The sequence below is a fragment of the Sander vitreus genome, chromosome 5, assembly GCF_031162955.1.
Source record: "Sander vitreus isolate 19-12246 chromosome 5, sanVit1, whole genome shotgun sequence".
In the NCBI taxonomy this organism is placed as follows: domain Eukaryota; kingdom Metazoa; phylum Chordata; class Actinopteri; order Perciformes; family Percidae; genus Sander; species Sander vitreus.
The window spans coordinates 34,717,365-34,740,465 of record NC_135859.1 but is presented as its reverse complement, the minus strand read 5'-3'; the positions used below and the strand labels follow the sequence as shown (position 1 = coordinate 34,740,465).

Genomic DNA, 23,101 nt, shown 5'->3' with positions numbered 1-23,101 from the left:
AAATTAAGTTGTCTCCATGAGATTAAACCCGTAGGCTGCTGGTATGTTAAATGATATTGTCTGCACTTGTTGTCTTGTTGTTTTGTTTTGTTTTTTTAATCTTGTTGCGTACTTGTCCCCCAGGGGGTAGCCTAAATAACATGAAAATGCGGTATACATGCCACATTTTCCATCCTATTATTGACAAACCTCAGTGTACTTACATTTACAGTTACATATTTTTAACCCTTGTGTTTTCTATATCAGAAATATGGATTTCTCGGCGCCCGGATAGCTCAGTTGGTAGAGCGGGCGCCCATATATATAGAGGTTTATTCCTTGATGCAGCGGGCCAGGGTTTGACTCCATCCTCTAGCCGTTTTCTGGATGTCATTCCCCTTCTCTCCCCCCTTTCATTTCTTTAGCTGTCCTGTCAATAAAGGCCTAAAAATGTCCAAAAAAATAATTTTTTTTTTTTTTAACTATACCTAATTGTGATCGCCCCAAAAATATACTTGGATGATTCCATACAACGTGCTTCACAAACACAACAAACAATTGTTACGTTTTAGGGTGTTTTTATTCAATTTTCTTTTATTCGAAACCGTCTCCCGACTGAAAGTTGACCCTTCTGTGATTATCTTTCCAGTAATATTAGTCTAAATAATTCATAAGTTCTGTGTTTTTAACTCAAGATTTATGTATAGTTTCCTATAATAAATAAACTTAGCACAAAAAGTAAGGAAATTTGAGTTTGGTAGATTATTTCTCTGTGGTAACAATGCTTTTTGGCACTAAATCTTATACTGTTGGGAAGCCTGTTTGGTTGCCTTACAAGTGGTGCCCCATTTGTAAGGAACATGCATTTGTGGGATGAGCAGCAGCTCTGAGTATGTGGGTTGCGCCCGTGAAAAATTTCCCAAATCTTCTCTGCCAATGCCAAACAGCTTATTCTGCCATTGACTCATTTGGATTTTGGTGGATTGGATGATTCTGCCTACGGCAGTTGGATCATAGGGTCAAAGTGCGGAGAACGCTATGCTGATTGCTGCACCGATAGAGTAACACCTTTTGGTGGAGGCAGTGTGATGGTGTGGGGCGGCATCTCTCTCACTGGAAAAACAAGGCTTGTCATCATTGGAGGCAATCTCAATGCAGAGAGATATAGAGATGAGATTCTTCAACCAGTGGCAATCCCATATCTCCACAGTCTGGGACTGAACTCTATCCTCCAAGATGACAACGCTCGACCCCACAGGGCGGGGTTTATCAGAGACTACCTCCAGAATGTGGGAGTGGAGAGGATGGGATGGCCTGCCAGCAGTCCTGACCTCAACCCCATTGAACACTTGTGGGATCGGCTTGGGCGTGCTGTTCGTGCCAGAGTGACCAACACGACCACGTTGGCTGTTCGTGCTGGTTGAAGAATGGGAATCCATCCCACAGCAGTGTGTGACCAGGCTGGTGACCAGCATGAGGAGGGGGTGCCAGGCTGTTGTGGCTGTGTATGATTCTTCCACACGCTACTGAGGCTCCTGTTTGTGAAATGAATAAATTGTTAAATTGCCAATATGTCTTGTTTCTTCAAACTTCAATCATCCAATCCATCAAACACCAAACGAGTCAATGGCAGAATAAGCTGTTTGGCATGGGCACAACCCACGTACTCTAGCCTGGTTGACACCAGACCCTTCTCAGTTGTAACTGAGAGTAGGTCTGGGAAAGGTTCATTGACAGTTCATTTCCAAAGGGGCGTCACCAACGGACGCCGCTCAAATGCCTCTGGGCGCATTGGATTGTCCAACCAACGATCCGGGTGACGCTGCGCTTCGGTAGCCGTCATGTTGAATGTAAACAAAAAGCTGCTCGGCGTCGTCGCTGCGCTATCGTCGTTGCGTAAAGCCCGCCTCAGCGGTTGTGATTGGTGTAAAGCCCGCCTTAGCGGTTGTGATTGGCGCCTCGATTTTGGGGACATTGGAAATGGGCTTGAATGGGCTCTTCGCCAGACTGACTTGCAGAGCAAATCTCAAATTTGCCGGAAGTTCGTCAGGGTTTACCAAGGGGGTAAGCTTCTCCTCGGACCGCGAACCTCCTATGGCGCCATTTTAATGCTAACAAGCCATCACCTCCTGTTAGCATCCCATTGACTGCCATTCATTTTGGCGCCACTTTGACAGCGAATACCTTTACATCTGAAGCGTTTAAAGACTCTATTTGTCCGTTGTTTATTTATAAAGAAACACGACAATGTATAAAAGGCTCCATTACCTTGTACCTCACGTTATGGCTCTGTAGCAGACGTTTTTGTAAAAATAGGCTAACGATTGTGTCATAACCACGCGACTTACTGTCTCATAGTAGAGGAATTACCGTATAGTACAGGAGAAGCGTGCAGGCAGTTTCATCTCACATTAGCTGTTTAAGTGTAATTACTAATGTTAAGTAGCATTGTAGTGATCAATAATGAGCCTGTGTCTATGTTATCTCCTTACATATACCTACGCTCTCCGTCTCTGCTAGATTGGGAATGATTGAGATTTCTCTTGGCACAGCTACTAGAAGACTTCCAACTTTCAGACAGGTTGCTCACGTCACATTTACGTCGTCTCTCTCAGTTGGAGCTCAGCCATCACCGGAAAAGTGCTTCTAATGGCCTTCACTGATCTCCGTCCAGAGCAACGGGATCTGTTGGTCCATTATATATATATATGTCAATGGGCTACACGTACTCAGCGCTGCTGCTCATCCCACAAATGCATGTTCTTTACAAAATGGGGCACCATTTGAAACGGAACTAAACAAGCTTTCCAACGGTATAAGATTTATTGTATATCACATACAGTTTTTGACCACGCACACATACGCCACTAAACAGCATGGAGGGCTCAAGCCTCACTTTCATCTCAGCCCCCCCCCCCCCCTTTTTTTATAATAAATGTTGGTGCTTCAAGAACAGCTTCCATGATTGTACATTTAAATGTGGAAAATATAGACTGTTTATTTCTGCGCATGTTTGATGCGCGTGAACTCAGAGACTGATGACGCTGCGGAAGTGTCATGGCGCCGGCCGTGCGTAATGGGAATGCAGTGTCAGAAGCAGCAGTAGCACGAAACAACGTGTTGTAATGACTCTTCCCTCACCAGTTTGGACTAAATATCTAATTAGGACGACCGAGGAATCATAACGTGAGTATGTGGAGAAGCATATCGTGTCAACGGTTATTCCTGACAGCGTTTAATTATGAGTTTAAAGTTCAACAGACTCGCATCGCGTGCTTGTGTTCGGATTTGGCCACGTGCAGCTGATTTTGTGCCGTTGTTGACGCAATAACATTAAATATCACGAGTCATAGTCGTGATATAAGAAACATTTAAAGTGGTCATTGGCTTGTACACTTAAAATGGCTGTCAGTTGTTTATGTCACTGAACTACAAGCGTTGCTGTGGTGATGGAGTAGAGGCCCCGTTTTCTTTTTAGGAATAATTGCTGTCTCCATTCAGAAGAACTAATGCTGTAGGTTACTCCAGCTCCAGGGGAACAGTCCACTACACCATGATGTCTGGCTTTGCTGATTGAAGTTTGACTTTTAATCGTTCGTCTTTGGCTCCAAAACCAACTAAGTCAGTTTTGTCTTCGTTTGAAAGACAACAATGGCATTGCAAAGACAAAAGTAACCACACCATCTTTGTCGTTTCATCATCAGGGGAAGAACTGTACACGTTTTCGTACAGTCAGTCTCCATTTGTTCTTCTGTCCACACCATACACACACACACACATACTCTCAGACACACACACACACACACACACACACACACACACACACACACACACACACACATACTCTCAGACACACACACACACACACACACATACTCACACACACACACATATACTCTCAGACACACACACACACACACACACACACACACACACACACACACATATATGCACATTTATACACATACACTCTCTCTCTCACACACACACTACGTACTTGGCAATAAAACCTTTTCTTTTCTGACACACACACACATATATACACATACTCTCTCTCACACACACACACTACGTACTTGTCAATAAAACCTTTTCTTTTCTCACACACACACATATATACACACACACACACATACATACTCTCAGACACACATACTCACACACACATACACATACTCTCTCACACACACACTACGTACTTGGCAATAAAACCTTTTCTTTTCTGACACACACATATATACACATACTCTCACACACACATACATATATACACATACTCTCTCACACACACACACACACACACACACACATATATATATATATACACACATACTCGTTACATAAACATTCTTTTCAATGGAGTTCCATTGCTAGGCAACAGCCTGGTCCCTTGTTAATTTCCTGTCAGTTGATGTCATTTACATACAGGGCAACAAGGATATAAAACAACAGCAAATCAACCAGCCATTTAAAATGTTTATGTTTTGTAACTTGAGGAACATCCCATGCCCCTTATCTGACAGCTCCTCGACTCCTCAGCCCCTGAACGAACCGGAAGTTGTTCCGTCCCTCCTCTATGAAGGCCGTCTCAAAGCTCTTATTTCTGCCCCGAGGAGGGAGCATCGAGGAGGGAGCATCAAGGAGCTATAGCAGAGGAAACACAAGAGCAGCCTTCCCGCGCTGCATCTCATGTCGCTTAAATTGCCTCCTCGAGTCCTCCACTTGCCTCCCTTCCTCGCGTTTTAGTCCCTGAGACGGGAGAGACGCGAGGAAATCAGGGGAGGGGAGAGGCAACGAGCAAATGTGTTTTTAGCGCGATGAGACGTCCGTTCCTCTGAAGCGTCCCATGAATTAGGGCGAAGATAGCAACTCCTTCAGCTGCACGGCTTCCAGGAAGGCTGCTCTCTGTATCCTCTCCTATAGCTCCTCGATGATCCCTCCTCGCTCCTCGATGATCCCTCCTCGCTCCTCGATGATCCCTCCTCGCTCCTCGATGATCCCTCCTCGATCCTTGCTCCTCAATGATCCCTCCTTGCTCCTCAATGATCCTTCCTCGATCCTCAATGATCCCTCCTCGATCCTCGCTCCTCAATGATCCCTCCTTGCTCCTCAATGATCCCTCCTCGATCCTCGCTCCTCAATGATCCCTCCTCGCTTCTCAATGATCCCTCATCGATCCTCGCTCCTCAATTATCCCTCCTCGCTCCTGAAGTAAGAGCTTTGAGACGGCCTTCACCGAGGAGGGACGGAACAACTTCCAGTTCAGCCAACAAGCAATGTATGTGTGTATATTTGTGTGTGTGTGTTATTAGTTTCCCTGTTTGTGTGTTTGTTAGTTTGTTGTATTGCTTGTTTGGTTTTTGTCGAGTATTACAACATGTTTAGTTGTTTATTTGTATTAGGGGAGGACTTTCCTTCCTCTCCTGCACTGAGATTGCTTCTTTTTCTCTATTGTATGTGAGTTATATCTTCTATTGTGCATATAAACAAAACTAAACATCATCATTCCTTTTTCCACACGTCTCCAGTTTAGGATGGCAGATTCAGGCTCGGGTGACCCCAGTGGTCAACGTGTGCCGCCGACCCCTGGAGGGAGCAGTTTGCCACTGTTGATGGGCCGCCGACCTCCTGCCGCCATCTCGACTGGCCGTCTCCCCTCAATGCGATCCAGAGACCTGACCCTGGGGGGGGTGAAGAAGGTGACGTACTACATCTCATTGTTAGAATTAGCGCTGCACGATATGAGGAAGATATGCGATGACGATCTTACTTGTGATAAATAAAAAGATGTAAGAAGTGTACTTAGTTCTGCTGCTGTCAAAATTCTGCTAAAATACAACAAATTGCTTGTTGAATTGAAAACAAATGAAAGGAAATCATTTCCAACAATCTTTTATTGAACATTTAATTAAAAAATAAAAGGGAGCCCTAAAAAAAGTGACAGTTACATTTTATAGTGCAGTAAGGAGGGGTGGGAAAAATAATCGCGATTCTCTCTAGAACGATTCGATGCTCGATTCTGATAATAATCGGAAAAAAATCCGATATTTTTGTCTCCAGACAAGTACAAATCAGAAAACAGACTGACTGAGGATGGGATAATGGACAGCAACTTGGAGTTTCTGCAAGAGTGCAGAAAAAAAACGCACAAAAATGGCCAAAAGGAGAACATAATTACATTTTATACACATGATCTAATAAGACATACATAAAATCTACTTTATCACGTTAATCTGACCACCTCATGTTTATAACCTGACTCCGCCAGATGGATTGCTTGGCATTTGCTCGGCATATCCATCTGGGAACTTTCCATTGTTTCCATTGTTGGAAAAAAAAATAATTATTGCATCGATAATCGGTTTAGAATCGAATCGTTGGCAAACTAACACAAACAAATCTCCGAGTGTCTTTCGCAATATGTATATTGCGCCAGTTGATATTGTGATGACCGTTAAAGAAACAACTATATATTGTGCAGCGCTACTTAAAATAATCATTGTCCAGGAATTGTTTAAATGTACTACCAACTCCATGTTTCTATACTTAAGTACTATTTTTGTGTTTTGTTTTTAAGAAAACCTTCACACCCAACATTATCGGCCGAAAAGCCAAAGAAGAGTAAGTTCTAAACTGACTTTAAAAAGGAAGAAACATTTGTCTCAGAAGAAGGATTCAATTGTGTCTTTTGACTGTCGGCCAATGACTTGATTCTGTTTGACAGGACGAAAGCTGAAGGCGGGCAGAGGAGAGACAGGAGGGACGCAGGTCGAGGCCGCGGCCCGAGAGATAGAGGCCGGGGCCGAGGGCGCCCAGAAGTCATCCAGTCCCACTCCATTTTTGAGCAGGGGCCCGCAGAGATGATGATGAAAAAGAAAGGTAGGAGTTCAGCTGGATGACCATTCACACTGCGGAGTTGTATTAAGGCTGTATTCAACCAAAGAAAATCTTGGTTGATTGAAATTCTGCCGACTCTCCAACCAATCGATTGGTCGATGGGAAAAACACCTGCATGTTTTCTCTAGATGAACTGAATCAAAGTGCATTTTACCTGGGAATGAGGCCACGTTACGTTATAAGTAGGGTTGGGCATCGTTTGGATTTTAACGATTCTGATTCCAATTCCAATTCTTCCTTCTGATTCCGGTTCTCATTGATTCCTGATTCTGATTCTTTGAGGGGTGGAGTTGAAACGGGTCACATGCTTATTTCACAAATAAGCGGAAAGTTTTATTTTGAGTCAATGGTGGGTTGCAGTTTTGCAGCTTTTTCAACGTAAAATAAAGCCCCACTAGAGCGCCGCTTACTGAGCTCCATGGCTGCAACACAACAAGCGCCTGGCCGCTACGGAAACCAACACTTGCACATGTTAAATTGGGAAGTGATGATCGGATTTGAAACCATATCCTCCAAACGATTCTACTTGAATTGTAATTTTTTAAACCAATCCTAGTTATAAATGCTTAGAAACTAGAGCGCCGCATATTCACACGATGCTGCAAACTGCAGCAGCGTAACGAGGCGCTGAGCATCTGTTCTGCGCTGAGCGTCTGTTCTGCGCTGAGCGTCTGTTCTGCGCTGAGCGTCTGTTCTGCGCTGAGCGCTGCACGTTGGGAGGTTGTTTTAGTCACAGAGTTGAACATTTTTCAACTTTGGGTGAAAAAGCTGTTCTCGTCACTGTCACTTTTTACCTAGCTATCCAATCACAGTGGAGAATACCACAAAGACCTATGTATGTGTGTGTGTATGTGTATGTGTATGTGTGTGTATGTATGTATGTATATATATATATATATATATATATATATATATATATATATATATACATATACACAGTATCTAACAAAAGTGAGTACACCCCTCACATTTTAGTAGATATTTCATTATATCTTTTAATGGGACAACACTGAAGACATTACACTTTGCTACAATGTAAGTGTACAGCTTATATAACTTAGTGTAAATGTGCTGTCCCCTCAAAATAACTCAACACACAGCCATTAATGTCTAAACTGCTGGCAACAAAAGTGAGTACCCCCCTATGTTAAATTCCCATAGAGGCAGGCAGACTTTTATTTTGAAAGGCCAGTTATTTCATGGATCCAGGATACTATGCATCCTGATAATGTTCCCTTGGTCCCCACATCATCGCATACCCTTCACCATACCCCCCCATCATCACATACCCTTCACCATACCCCCACATCATCACATCCCCTTCACCATATCCCCACATCATCACCTTACCCCCCCCATCATCACATACCCTTCACCTTACCCCCCCCACATCATCACATCCCCTTCACCATACCCCCCCCATCATCACATACCCTTCACCATACCTAGAGATTGGCATGGGGTATTTTCCATAAAATCATCTCTCAATGTAAATCAAACCAGCTATTAGGCTAACTGAGATAAAACCATGACAATCTCTAGGTACTGAGTACTGAGTTTATGCACTAGGGGTGGAACGGTACACTGAAGTCACGGTTTGGTACAATGGAGGGAAAAGCATAACAAAAATGCAGAAGGCAATTATTTTTATTGTGCATGTCTCAGGCTGTACCACCTGGTGTCATCCAGTCTCTCCCCTGAGCTAGCTGTCTCAGGCTGTACCACCTGGTGTCATCCAGTCTCTCCCCTGAGCTAGCTGCAACAGCCTGAAGCGTATAAAGTAAGATGTAGACAGTAAACAATAAGTAGGCTACCCCACATCATCTCCAGACTCCATCTGGAACTTGTAAACAAAATCAGCTAGTAGTGTGATATGGGAGACAAGCGCTGCTCTCATATGTGAATGCACAGAGCAGGGGTGTTAAAAGAGCAGCTTCGGTTACACAGAGCAGTTGGCGAATTGTGGCGTTAGCTTCACACGCTAACAGCGGAGCTAGCAGCAAACAGCGAAGCTAACAGCTAACGGCGGAGCTAACGGGCCTGGAAGCCATTTGTGGTCGAGGCAAGAAGGGCTACAGCTACAGTACATCTGTGTTTGGTTGTATATGGAAGGGACTAGTTTGCTTCGTGTGGACTCACTGGACCGACTCGACATGTAGGCGGAGCTTGGGAGCTTCAGATCTAAGGCGGGGCTACAGATTAGGTGTCCCTAAGAAACGCGTATGTAACAGTAGTTCCACATTACATTAATTCATTTGCACTCAAGTTTTATTTATTTTTATACCGTGTATTCTCCGTGTAAATTCATGTACCGAACCGAGACGCCCGTACCGTTTCGGTTCAATACGAATACATGTACCGTTCCACCATATTATGCACCTATCTGATACCACGTAATTTAGCCCCGAAGAAAATCTACTTTTGTAGTTTGTTGTTTTTCCATTAAGACTGACTGTCAAACTGGATAATAAAGGACAATTCTGAAGTTTTCATTGTTTGTGTTTATTCATGTTTCACAAAAAGTTTAATAACCTGAGCCAGGCTGAACAACAAAGATAGAAATCATATCATCCATACAGGGATAGTAGTATACAGCTGTTAAAACACAATCAAATATATGACACACCGGTATCGGATCGGTACTCGGCATTGGCCGATACGCAAGTTCAGGTATCAGTATCGGGAAGCAAAAAATGGAATCGGACCATCTCTAATCTTGTCAACCAGATTCAACAAAGCTGCCTCAGCAATAAAAAAATAAAAAGGCTGCTGCAGCATGGTGGCCTAATGGTTAGCTCACAGCAAGAAGGTTCTGGGTTTGAATCCAGCTGGTTCCGGGCCTTTCTGTGTGGAGTTTGTATGTTCTCCCCGTGTTTGCGTGGGTTTCCTCCGGGTGCTCCGGTTTCCCCCACCATCAAAAAAAGCATGTACTAGGTTCTCCAGTCAGTGCCCTTGAGCAAGGCACTGGCTCAGATCTGGAGTTGGTCCCCGGCGCTGTGATTGGCTGTCCTCTGCTCCCTTGAGGGATGGGTTAAATGCAGAGAATGAATTTCACTACATGTATGTGTATGTGACAATAAAGTATCTTTACCTTAAAGTGCTCTAGCGCTCCCAGCTGGGTGTTTTCAGAAGAGCACCTGGCATGTCTTCAGCTTTGGTGGACAGGCTAGATGTGAACATTAGAGTCCAAATCGGAGCCCGGCATACGTCCAACCGAACCCGGCCCGAGCCCGACAGGCATTAAGATATTTATGTCCGAGCCCGACAGTTAAAATCTCATTTCTTTCTCATACTAATGACACATGTACGTTTGTTTGTGTGGAAAGCTTTCATTAAGCAGCTGTAGGAAGGCATTCGGAAACATCAACAGATGAGTTCATCAGCGCACACGGGGCAACAAACGCACGTTAATAAGCTGTTTTAAATTTTAAATGTTCAATGTGTTAACCTTTCCTGCTTGCTTCGTTTCCGACCGTGGTCAGAAAACCAGGGGAGAGTCATCTCCAGGGCCGACGTTATAACATGAATAACATCGGGGTTAAAATCCCGTTTCTGGTGAGCAGATGAATGAACTTTCAGTCACACTGTGTACAAAACATGAACGTATTCCACCAACTCTGCTCCGGTCGCATCAACACGTCTGCTTCCTCTTTCTCTATCTCTCTTCTGCCCACTTTACACACGCACTGAGCTCTCTTAAAGTGCCCATATTATGAAAAAAACACTTTCTGGGATTTGGGGTGTTCTTTTGTGTCTCTGGTGCTTCCACACGCATACCAACTTTGAAAAAAACCCATCCATGCTGTTCTGAGTGAGATCCGGTTTCTGAATGTGTCCTGCCTTCAGTCTCTGGGTGAGCTGTTCGAAATCGGCACGGCTTGTGACGTCACAAGCCGAAACGAGCTCGCTGACCGCAACCGTTAGCTCGTAGCGTTAGCATGCTAACGCTAATGCTAACGCTAGCATGCTACCTCGTTCCCAATAGCAAAGCACTGCTACAACACACACAAGTTCACCATAATCTACAAAAGAACTACTTCCATGTGCGCCCTCATTTAGAAGTCTCCCAGCTAATCCTGCCTTGTAACTGACCGAAGTTGGAGAAACAGCCTTTCTTTTACTGTCTATGGAGCTAGCTAGCTGACATGATCTACATCTGAGCTACTGCGTATGTGCAATCAAAGATAGTACAGAAGAAGAAAAGAGGTCTCACTCTGTAGCTAAAACAGAGACCAGGTGAAAAGAGGATCTGCAGCAGTGAGAGAGAGCTGTGCAGTACAACAAAAATATGGTGTTTTTTTGAAAATTAAACCATGTAAACCTATTCTGGTACAACCTTAAAATACAATTATGAACCTGAAAATGAGCATCATATGGGCGCTTTAAAGGAGATGCAGCACCATTTTTTTAAAACCCGAACCCGAACCGGGTATCCATGCCTGTCCTTCCAGAAAAAATAATTTTGGGATTGTTTTGGGCTAAAGTCCTTGATTATGCGTCACGTTTTCTTAAAAAATGCGATGGAATATGCGGGATATTTATGCAATGTTATGCGATGAAATTGCGGGAACTTGCAAAAACTGCGGCTTCATCGTGGCTTCATCGCGGGGTTTGCAGCTTTTCGATGATGTTCACGTTGCGTAATTACCTCACTTCATAACGTTCCCATGGCAATGGGAAAATGGCTGCTCTTGTGTGAAGTAAACACAACATTTTTCAACTTTCTGCTAAGATATATGTGACGAAAATGCGGGGATTATGAAATCATGCAAGCCCCGCGTATTTTGCGCGGAAATCGTCAATTTATGCGGTGACAGTGCAGCGTATTTGAAATAACGCCAGCGATTGTCTGACCAATGAGAATTTGGTCGTACAAGAGCACATCGACCAACCGAGCTGGAGACGTCAGCCCTATTCTTTACAGTTCCACAGGCTTTATTACACATGCTGGATCGTGCCTTGGTTTAAGTGCATCTTTGTATCACACACAGGGAGCTACGAGAATGAGAAAGAAGCTCCGAGCATGGGACCTTCACCTATCATCAATATCAAAAAGGAGAAGAGAGAGACGGAGGAAGAGACCAAAGAGATCCTCGCCAAGCTGGAGCGAGATACTGTAAGTCCCTCGGTGGTCGTCTTTATTAAATGGTAACTTTGGTATTTTCTAACCTGGACCCCTTTGGGCACCTTCAGTGTTTGCTATTCTTTCACTTAAAGGTCTTTCTCTGTAGGGGTCCCTTCAACGATATTGTCGGACACTTAATAATAATCTGAGTCAACCGTTGAACAAGCAGAACATAAACTAGAATATGAGAGCTAATCTCAGTTTTATATATGAATTTTTTAACCAGTCTTGTTAATTGGGGTTTCATTTACTCAATTTTTTATATATATATATATATATATATATATATACACACTCAGCAAAAAAAGAAACGTCGCTTTCAACTGCTTTTACATGCGTAAAACTTCGTCTGAACATAAAGTTCAACTACTAAGAAGTAAACTGAACAACGTTTCACAGACATGTGACTAACAGAAATGGAAAAATGTGTCCCTGACCAAAGGATGGTCAGAATCAAAAGTTACAGTCAGTATCTGGTGTGGCCACCAGCTGCATTAAAGGAGAATTCCGGCCAATTTTGACATTAATCTTGATCGCTATAAATATGCGAGTACAGTCGATAGAAGGAAAAAAAAACGCGCCGAATCGGTGCGGTCAACGCGGAGAAGCTGCAGCTACGTGTACGAGCTTCCACTGAGCTAAAACGGCAGTGGTCGGGGCAAGTTTTAGAGTGCCTTTGTGCCTCTTAACAGACACAACATGCAATTAATATGTCTGTGCAACATGAACAGGGCCCTTACGTGACAACAAGATGCGTTTTCAACTCAGACATTGTTTAAATTCACCTACCCTGTCTCTATACTGCCGGTTGAGCACTGTAGTGGTTATGATCATATCAGTGACTATGTAACTACATGGAAACGGGCCAAATGATGTCTGTGGCTTGCAAGGATTGCTTCTCAGAGGGATCTACACACTGTTTACCTTTTCCTGCTACACCGGGACTTCAGCGTGAGACTACAGCTAGCCTTCTCTAACGCTATCACTGTGCAAGCCACAGACATCATTTGGCCCGTTTCCATGTAGTTACATAGTCACTGATATGGTCATAACCTCTACAGTGCTCAATTACCTATTTTTGAGGGGGAATAAACTTCAAGTTTTCATCGCGAAGGCATGACCTGTCCTCTGGACATAGAGGACATAGCCAGACCACCGGGCGCTCACCGGATTGTTTTCGGGAGCGGGAGGCAACGAAGGCGGAGAGAAATCAGAAGCAAGGCTCCCTGTCGGGCCTGCTAGCTAAGGGAATTACCACACAGATTGACAATGCCAAGCCTCCTACTCACCAACACCAGATCGATCAAACACAAAATGGATGAGCTACAAATACACACGGAACTGTTGCGTGATGATTATCAAGGAATAAGCCTGGCTGAACACGCTTATCAGAACCCGGACTCCAGGTTAAAACATACCGAAATAACCCTTTAAGTAGCTTTATTTTGCATTTCCTTGACGTTAACTTTCCTTTCAGTTCATAGACGATCCCTTCCTGAGAAGTGAGCGGAGCAGCTGCCCCGTCCAGCTTCCCCTCGCTGTGTCGGGATGGGGGTTCACGGAGGAATTCACTAAGGCTGCTGTTAAAATCGAGAAGGTGGAGGACGACGACGTCGAACCCATGGAACATGCAGTTGAAGGTACGGTTCTTGTATCTACGTAGTGGTGTCCAATATTTATGATAGTTTGTGAAAGCATTATTTTTAATAGCACCTTTCACAGACACCAGTCACAAAGTGCTTCACTGTCAAATAAATAAAATCTAATACAGTCAAATAGGGCCGCAACTAGCGTTATTCTTCATTGTATATTCATATGTCGGCTGTTTTCTGGATTAATAGGTTAGTTGTCAAAGCCCGATCACTCAAAGATATTCAGTTTACTGTCACAGAGGAGAGAAGAAACTACAACAATATTCACATTTAACAAGCTGACATCAGAGAACATTTTTTTTCAGGTTCCAACATTTTATTGAAGAAAATGAGGCAGTATTATGCACATACACAAACACGTAAAGCAGAAGACATTTTCAGTGTTTTCAAGTCGGTATGACTGTATGATGATGGTATGATGTTCGTCAAGGACCTTTTTTTCCATGACTAAGACGAGACGATGACGAGATAGCACCAATGTCCAAAAACGCTGACTAAGACTAAATTAACATGCATTATTGTTGACGAAAAAAGATGAGACTAAAATGTAAAAAGTTAAAATCTCTCTTAATTTTCGTCTACAATCGTGTCTACTTTTTCATCATGAGAATGTTCAGCTGTTACTAGGGTTGGGTACCGAGATAACGACCGTTATCTACCGGACCGAATAGCAATGCTGATTTCGGTGCCACTTAAATGTCTGCGCTTCTCTCTGATGCTCCTCAACGGACGTTAGAGGCAACTGAAACATCGCTGCACGGGACGCTAGTTAACACTATGCTTGGCAGCAGGTAACGTTAGCCTAGCGTTAGCTAGCAGCTGGAGTAAACACGGTTAAAATGCTGACAGCTAAACGGTGTAATGGGTGTCTGTATTTCACTGGAGAGGATTCCAACAGCTGTCTGAAAAACAACACAGATGTTGCGTTCACTTGAAACTTGCCTCGCCAGCCTCGTGCTGCATTCAAAGTTATTGTAAAATACCCTTTTCCCATCCAGTGGTTGTTTTTGTCTTTTAACAGGAATTTACCGGTGAAATAAGGAAGAGGCTCTATATTTGGTCGCATTTTACGTACAATGATATGGACAAAAAATCAAAATGTGTCATAACTATTTGACTGAAATAATCTCAGAAATAATTTAATAAAAAAAAAAAAAGACTAAAACGTTTTGACTAAGAACATAAAAAAAAAAGATATATTGAGTTCTCTTTTGACTAAAACTAGACTAAATTGATGAGACTTTTAGTCGACTAAAACTTGACTAACAAAAAAAGATATGTGATTGACTAAATATGACTAAAACTAACGAGGACATTTGGCACAAGACTAAGACTAAATTAAAAATAGGTGACAAAATGAACACTAGTATGACTTCTGAGTCCCTCCAACCCCCACCTCCCGTTCCCCTACCAGATCCCTCAGCAAAAAAAAAAAAGAAGTAATAATTAAAGGAGAGGAGACGCATACGCATACATTTGAGACACCGAGATGAGGCATTGACCGTGGTCTTCTACTGTGGCTTGGGTTCAGGTCAGTTTCTCTTCCATAGACGAAAAGGCCATTCTGAACTCCGATGAAATAGCCGCTCAGCCATACGATCACCACAGGAGCTGCCACACGTGTCCCCAGCTTCTTCCTTTTTGGCCTCGTCTTTCTTTGTATGTTTGCCTGGCTTGGAGGACATTTTGCACGTTTTACTGAAATACCACTTTAATAAGTTGTTAGTGCCTATTTGAAGAGGTCTGGGCTGGTGACAGTTATTATTTTTTGGCGGGAGAGTGAAGCTAATGCGGCCACGACTGGCCTTCCAACTGGAAGTCCTCGGAGAATGTTTACTCAAACCGATTTAAGCGATTATCAACATAGTTGGTGATTAATTTAATAGTTAGTAGTAGTTTAATAGTAGTTAATAGGCAACTTATCCATTCATATTTGCAGCTTTGCATTGCTTGTTCATGGAAATCAGACGCACCTTGTGGCATATCACACTGGTTGAGGGGAATGACTTTTTACTTCGATAAGTTACAACAAAAAATGGAAATTGGAAAATTTGGAGGGTTTTCTTCAATTTCCTTGAGAATAACAATATGGATGTGGATGGTTGGAGTGATAACTAGCTGGACTGAGCGTTTTTTATTTTTTTCCAAATAAGATAACATACTCCTAATGCCTGTAGTGTGCCATCTGTACTATACAGCAGTGGTTCTCAAATTCAATAATGTACCCCTTTTTCAGTTGTTTCTTTAAGCCAAGTACCCCCTGACCAGCGCTAATCATTTTTGGTAGAAAAGGAACAGTACTGCGCTGTCGGCGATAGCAAAAACATTTAAATGCTAATGAGAAAAGGAGACAAAAACTGTAAAAAAAATAAAAGACAAAACCTTGGAAAAAGATGGTACAAAGAAGGAAGGAAGAAGGCAGGAAAGAATAGGTCGAAAATAGTATCAAAAACTTCGAAAAAAGCAAGAAACTTGTAAAAAGTAGGAGGACAGTAGAAGGAAGGAAGGCAAGAATAGGTCCAAAGAAGGCGACACAAATGTCACATTTTTGGTAGGAAAAAAAAAAAAAAAGTCTAAATAAAGAGGAACAATGTTCAGGCCAACAGCCTTGTAACTATTAAACATTTTGTTAAATAGCTCACGTACCCCCTGCAATCCTCCAAAGTACCCCTAGGGGTACACGGACCCCCTGCAGTCCTCCAAAGTAATGACCTGCAGACCCCCATTTGAGAAGCACTGCTATACAGTGTTGAGATAAACAACTGCTGTATGTATTTTGTGTAAGTGTACACCTATGCATGTACAGATTCATGACTGTGGGTACTACAGCTACTACATTTGATCCTTGGTCCCCTTTCTGTTATATGTTATGTGCCTTGTTGTACTGTTTTTGTTTGTCAAATGTACAAAAACTCAATAAATACATGTTCTATAAAAATTCAATAAATAAAAATCTTTGCAGCTTTAATTTGTTTGCTGCTTTTTAAAGTGAGTCCACAGAGTCAAATGACCTAAAGCTTATTGGGAGACTATTCCAAAGCAGAAAAGAAATAAATATCAATGTTGTTTGCACCGCTGCTCTCTGAAAACATTCTCCTCTCTTCAGTGAAACAGGAGCCGGAGGAAATGGAAATAAAGAAGACGGAGGGATTTTTCCGGCCGCCCCCTCTCCCTGAGCCCGACGTTCTTCCCGACCTGCTGCATCGATGGAGTCTGGGCAAAGGGGAGGAGCTGTTCTTCATGCAAATGCCCGACACGCTGCCCGGCCAGCCGCCCACCCAAGAGCACCGGCCGGTGAAAACCGAGGTGCAGTCAGAGGACGGACAGTCGGTGCTTCTGAAGACAGAGTCTAAGGTAGATACAGCTGCCCTCTACATGATAAATATTAGAGATGTTCTCTGATACTGCCTAAAACGCTGGTATCGGTATCGGGAAGTACTGGAGTTAATGCACCGATCCGATACCACGTAATAAAGCCCTAAAGAAAATCTACGTTAAAGTAGTTTATTTATGTTCTTTTTCCGTTATGACTGACTGTCAAACTGGAGAATAAAAGAACGTTCTGTGGCATTCATGTTTCACAAAGAGTTTAAACTGAGCCAGACTGACAACAAAGATAGAAATCATATCACATCCATACAGGGATAGTAGTATACAGCTGTTAAAACACAATAAAATATATGACACACTGGTATCAGTACTCGGTATCGGATGATACGCAACTTCAGGTATCAGAATCGGTATCGGGAAGCAAAAAATGGTATCGGACCATCTCTAATAAATACATGATGATGTTGAGGTAATTTGTGTAAACCAGGGGAGGTGCTAAGGCTGCAAGATGTGAGGAAAAACATGCAATATGCAAGGACATCGTTCAGTATTGCGATAGCGACATTACTTACTAAAATACAACAAATTGCTTATTGAATTGTGAATCATTTCCAACATTATTTTATTGAACATTGAATGAAACATAAAGGGCCCCAATAAAAAAGAATGACATTTTCTATGTTTATTCTTCTTAGAAAACTATTTTAGAAATGTCTCATGATATAGGGCCCTATTTTAACGATCTAAGCGCACGGCGTGAAGCGCCTGGCGCAGGTGCGTTGAGGGCGTGTACGAATCCACTTTTGCTAGTTTGACAGCGGGGGGAAAAGGGTCCGTGCGCCAGCTGGGATTGACACAGTTGGTGGGGCGGGACTTGAATATCGCGGCTCCACGGCCCGAGCACAGCGCCCATATCCGTGATATTTTGGCTTCCCTTTTGTACAGTGGGAGGAAGTGTAGATGTGTGCCAACCCGGTCTCACGCCAGTTCGTGAAATGGTCACGTTATTTTGATTTATTGATTCGTGTACAGGTTTTTTTTAATGCTTTTGTCGCTTTTTCCAAAATGTTGTTTTTTTTGGACAATTGTTTTCAACATTTTTGTCGCTTCTTTCGGGTTTTGGCACCTTTTCTGGTATTTACGTTGCACTTTTTTTTCCTTTTTTGGATAATTTTTTGAGGTTGTTGCTTTTTTCTGCAATTGTTTTCTGTTTTTTTGTTGCTTCTTTAAGAATTTTTGTCGCCTTTTTTATATATATATATATATATATTTGTAGCCTTTTGACGTTGAATTTTGTTTTTACAAGTTTTTCGATATTTTTGTCGCTTTCCTCAATACATGCAGACATGTCCCGGGACCTCCCTAGATAGTTGGAGATCTCAACCCTCAGCCCCAATGTTGAACCCAAAGTTACGCCCTTGAAAACGTGCACAGTCTATGTTGTAAACGGTATTTTGGTTTTAAAACAGGAGGAGGAAGCTGAAGACAACAACTGCAATCTGAAAGACCTGCGGGAGGGTCTTGTGGGAAAGATGCTTGTGCGGAAGTCTGGCCGGGTGCAGCTCATACTGGGACACGTGACACTCGACGTGTCTTTAGGAACATCGTGCTCTTTCCTTCAGGTATGACCGTAGTATTGATGTGTCTCTGTTTGCCTTCATGCTGTATCTGTTTCTATAGAGACGTACCTTTCCTTCCAGTGGACCACCGTGGGACCTTATTTCCGTCCCATGATTTCATTTGTTACGTATTTTCACCAGTGTTGGGGCAGTTACTTCCTAAATGTAATACATTATAGATTACTACTTACTGTAATTTGAGATTTATTCGTTATATTACAATATTACTGTCTCTGAATTTTATTTCTTTACACTACTTTTGCCGTACTTTCACCAAAATAACAGCGGAAGAATGACTTGGCAGGTAGCTTTTAAATTTCACCACGGGATCAACACATTATTCACTATAATACATCATAGTTTATTCATAATATTTTGTATAAGTAATGTGAATATGCAAAGTAACTAAAGCTATAAAATAAATAGTGAAGTAATACGTACATTAGGCCTACTTGACTCTGAATTGTGGTGGACTAGAAGTATAAAGTAGGAGAAAATACTCAAAGTACCGTACAATTGTATTGAATTAGCCTACGGTATAGATGCTTTCCACCGCTGATAAAATGTACTGATGTTACGTGTAGCAAGCCTAAACATTAAGTCCGTTGTTCGGACACACGGCTGTCCGCGCTGACGTACCGTTACCTGTTGGGACGCAGATGTCGTCCGTACCGTTGCCTGTTGGGACGCAGATGTCGTCCGTACCGTTACCTGTTGGGATGCAGATGTCATCAGTACCGTTACTTGTTGGTACGCAGATGTCGTCCGTACCGTCACCTGTTGGGACGCAGATGTCGTCCGTACCGTCACCTGTTGGGACGCAGATGTCGTCCGTACCGTTACCTGTTGGGACGCAGATGTCGTCCGTACCGTTACCTGTTGGGACGCAGATGTCGTCCGTACCGTTACCTGTTGGGACGCAGATGTCGTCCGTACCGTTACCTGTTGGGGACGCAGATGTCGTCCGTACCGTTACCTGTTGGTACGCAGATGTCGTCCGTACCGTCACCTGTTGGGACGCAGATGTCGTCCGTACCGTCACCTGTTGGGACGCAGATGTCGTCCGTACCGTCACCTGTTGGGACGCAGATGTCGTCCGTACCGTCACCTGTTGGGACGCAGATGTCGTCCCGTCCCGATCGTCTACCTGTTGGGACGCAGATGTCGTCCGCACCGTTACCTGTTGGGACGCAGATGTCGTCCGTACCGTTACCTGTTGGGACGCAGATGTCGTCCGTACCGTTGCCTGTTGGGACGCAGATGTCGTCCGTACCGTTGCCTGTTGGTACGCAGATGTCGTCCGTACCGTCGCCTGTTGGGATGCAGATGTCATCAGTACCGTTACTTGTTGGTACGCAGATGTCGTCCGTACCGTCACCTGTTGGGACGCAGGTGTCGTCCGTACCGTCACCTGTTGGGACGCAGATGTCGTCCGTACCGTCACCTGTTGGGACGCAGATGTCGTCCGTACCGTCACCTGTTGGGACGCAGATGTCGTCCGTACCGTCACCTGTTGGGACACCGTACGGTCTCTGGTTCTGGCTCTGACCAAGGCAACAGTGACGGGACAGCTCGCTTCAAAGCAGCGAAATAACTCCTGTAAATAATGTCCGTCTCGTAAATGTATCCGTCTATGCAGTCCTCTCAACCACCGAATTCCAGCTACAGGAAATGACACTCGCAGACTTTTTTTTTTTCTTTTTCTGTGCCTAAATGTTTCGCGGTGTTGGTGAATTCTTAAAAAAACAAAACACCACTAAATGCAGGGTTAAAATGTGTTGTAACTCGCATTACTGAGATTGTATTGGGTATAATATTACCGAAATGTAATCAGTAATGCGTAAATTACTGCGTTACAGCAAAACATTACTGTAATTGCATTACTTTTGTAACGCAATTACAGTAATGTATTGCGTTACTCCCAACACAGATTTTCACGGTCTTAAACAGTTTAACGACAAACTGAGACTTCATTTGCAAAATTATTGTTTAAACTAATTCATGGCGGGCGCCCGGTTAGCTCAGTTGGTAGAACAGGCGCCCATATATAGAGGTTTACTCCTCGATGCAGCGGGCCCGGGTTCGACTCGAACCTGCGGCCCTTTGCTGCATGTCATTCCCCCTCTCTCTCCCCTTTCATTTCGTCAGCTGTCCTGTCAATAAAGGCCTAAAAATGCCCCAAAAAATAATCGTAAAAAAATAAATAAAATTCATGGCTCATGAATGAATAAACGGAATCAAACAATTATTTGTCTCTCCACGTTCACCACCGTACGTACTTTTTTCCAAAATAATGTCCCGCGGTGGCCCACCGGAAGGGGAGGAGTTCAACTCTGAAAGTCTTCCAGTGTGTTTCTACAGCCCCACTGTTGTTTTATCATGGAATACATATTTTATATCAGAATTATTAACATTTTTGACATGCTTTTCTCTTCTTCCCCACCTCCGTTTGTTTTTTAGGAGCTGGTCTCTATTAATTCGGAGGGAAGAACGGGCGACTTGACCGTGTTAGGGAACGTCAAACACAAGATGGTTTGTTCCCCAGACTTTGAGGCTCTTCTGGAGAGTAGCGCTTAATACTTGTGATGTTGACAAGAAGTTCCCTTTCACTATGAACTGTCACTTTGAAACCTGACATCCAATACAAGTTCGATGGCCGTTGATTGAGTGGCTATACTAACGTATTGAAATACACTATCTCTGAATATATAACGTATGAAGTTTTTAGTTTCTCCTTGTGGAAATAGGCATATTAATTCAGGGTTCAAAGGTTGAATGGTGTGCCAAACTTCAGTACTGTTTTCATTTATCTAAATCTGAGATTACTTGACAAGTACAAGACTGTACATGGATGTAAATGTGTGAATAAAGAGAGGTTTTTGTTATACCGTGTTGGTCTCCAATTCTTTTTAATTGTTGGTTCACCCAAGATGGAAAAAAACTATTTTCTCACCTTTAGTGACCATCATTTTCATTTAACCCATTTTAAATATATAAGAACGGATCTGCAAAAACATGAATTAGCTGTGAATGTTAGGAAGATGATCACTAACAGATTTTTTATTTTATTTGTGGAACTTGTTTATGGATTTACGTAGTTTAATATTTGCAAAACATTTCGTGGGTTTACAAATCTTGTTTTTTGTATTTGTGGAAAGTGTTTTATATACAGATTACACATTTACATACCAATTGTCAATCTGTTCACACAGTTATTGAGACAAATGTCTCTCCATGAATGTTTGCCCTCCACTAGCCGCTTAGAAATGATTACTGCTTTATAAAATCTCATCAAAACATTGCTCCACAGCGCCACTAGTGGTCATAGACGGTATATATATATATATATATATATATATATATATATATATATATATATATATATATATATATGTATATATATAAATATATATATGTATATATATGTATATATATATATATATATATATATATATATATATATATATATATATATATATATATATATATATATATATATATATATACGTATATATATATATATACATATATATACATATATATACATATATACATATATATATATATATACATATATATACATATATAAATATATATATATATATATATATATATATATATACATATATATACATATATAAATATATATATATATACATATATATATATATATATATATATATATATATATATATACATATATATATATATATATATATATATATATATATATATATAAATAAATAAATAAATAAATAAATAAAAGTGCAGTACCTTGTTTTGGCCACCAGGTGTCAGGGCGGAACTTGAGTGAAGTTCAGCCGAGTAGAGGAGTGCTGTTCAGTTAATACGTAGTACGTAGCCAGCATCGAGCCGCCCGTTGTCTGCTGTCCATGTTGTTCGCCGGTTGGAGTTTGGCTACAGTCCGCAAGACAAAGACAAGCGATTGACCAGTCTAAGCCTACTGTACCGGACGTAACATGACTGAAGGTTAGTTAAATACTTGGTCTGTTTAAATAGCTACATTCATGTTAACTCCTGGTTAGGATAGTAACGTTAAGCTGTAAGAAACCGCTAATTGTACAGCCAAACCAAGCTTATAACTAAAAAGGTTGGCTCAGCATTTCATTTACACCCGGGCGGACGGTCCTCTCTCTGGGGGGGCTGAGCTAGCTAAACGAGGTGGAGCTCGGGAGGCCACAAGCTCACTTTAGACATGAAATTGTTTATGTGGTCACGTTGACGTTAAAGGAGTCTTGAGTTCCATGACTAGCTAGCTTAAGTCGTACTTATATGCTAATTGCCGTTGTGAGAGCTAACGTTCCATTCCTAGCTAACTGGTAACTGTTAGCTAACGTTACAGTTACTGGGGATGGAGCCTCTCGTTAGCATCATCAGAGGAGATGAAGACGGAGCATGGATGTATAATAAGAAGGAAGGGACGGAGGGCCTCTAACGTTATCTCTGCAGCACTGTTAACTCATAACAGAAACGTTTGT

General features: G+C 42.3%; 2 protein-coding genes across 2 annotated transcripts in view; both read left to right on the top strand.

The window, feature by feature from the left end:
- The first annotated feature begins 3,027 nt into the window (after positions 1-3,027).
- Positions 3,028-21,487, top strand: polr3d (polymerase (RNA) III (DNA directed) polypeptide D). Its single transcript, XM_078251636.1, has 9 exons — positions 3,028-3,165; positions 5,508-5,678; positions 6,557-6,600; positions 6,704-6,858; positions 11,868-11,992; positions 13,479-13,641; positions 16,760-17,007; positions 18,453-18,605; positions 21,063-21,487. The coding sequence occupies exons 2-9, from the start codon at positions 5,514-5,516 to the stop codon at positions 21,177-21,179; spliced, it is 1,170 nt and encodes a 389-aa protein (XP_078107762.1). The 5' UTR covers positions 3,028-3,165; positions 5,508-5,513; the 3' UTR covers positions 21,180-21,487.
- Positions 21,488-22,455: 968 nt separating this feature from the next.
- The window catches only part of LOC144518741 (glycerol-3-phosphate acyltransferase 4), a 29,626-nt gene continuing 28,980 nt past the window's right edge, over positions 22,456-23,101 (top strand). The window contains exon 1 of the mRNA XM_078251635.1: positions 22,456-22,592. The gene's annotated coding sequence lies outside the window, so the exon portion shown is untranslated. The remainder of the gene's footprint in view (positions 22,593-23,101) is intronic.

What these genes read in the sequence shown, in the direction of transcription:
- polr3d (XM_078251636.1), top strand. Translation starts at nt 5,514, where the DNA reads ATGGCAGATTCAGGCTCGGGTGACCCCAGTGGTCAACGTGTGCCGCCG. An exon ending in CCCTGGGGGGGGTGAAGAAG is followed by an intron (nt 5,679 to 6,556) that starts GTGACGTACTAC and finishes TTTGTTTTTAAG; the next exon opens with AAAACCTTCACACCCAACAT. An exon ending in CATGGAACATGCAGTTGAAG is followed by an intron (nt 13,642 to 16,759) that starts GTACGGTTCTTG and finishes TCCTCTCTTCAG; the next exon opens with TGAAACAGGAGCCGGAGGAA.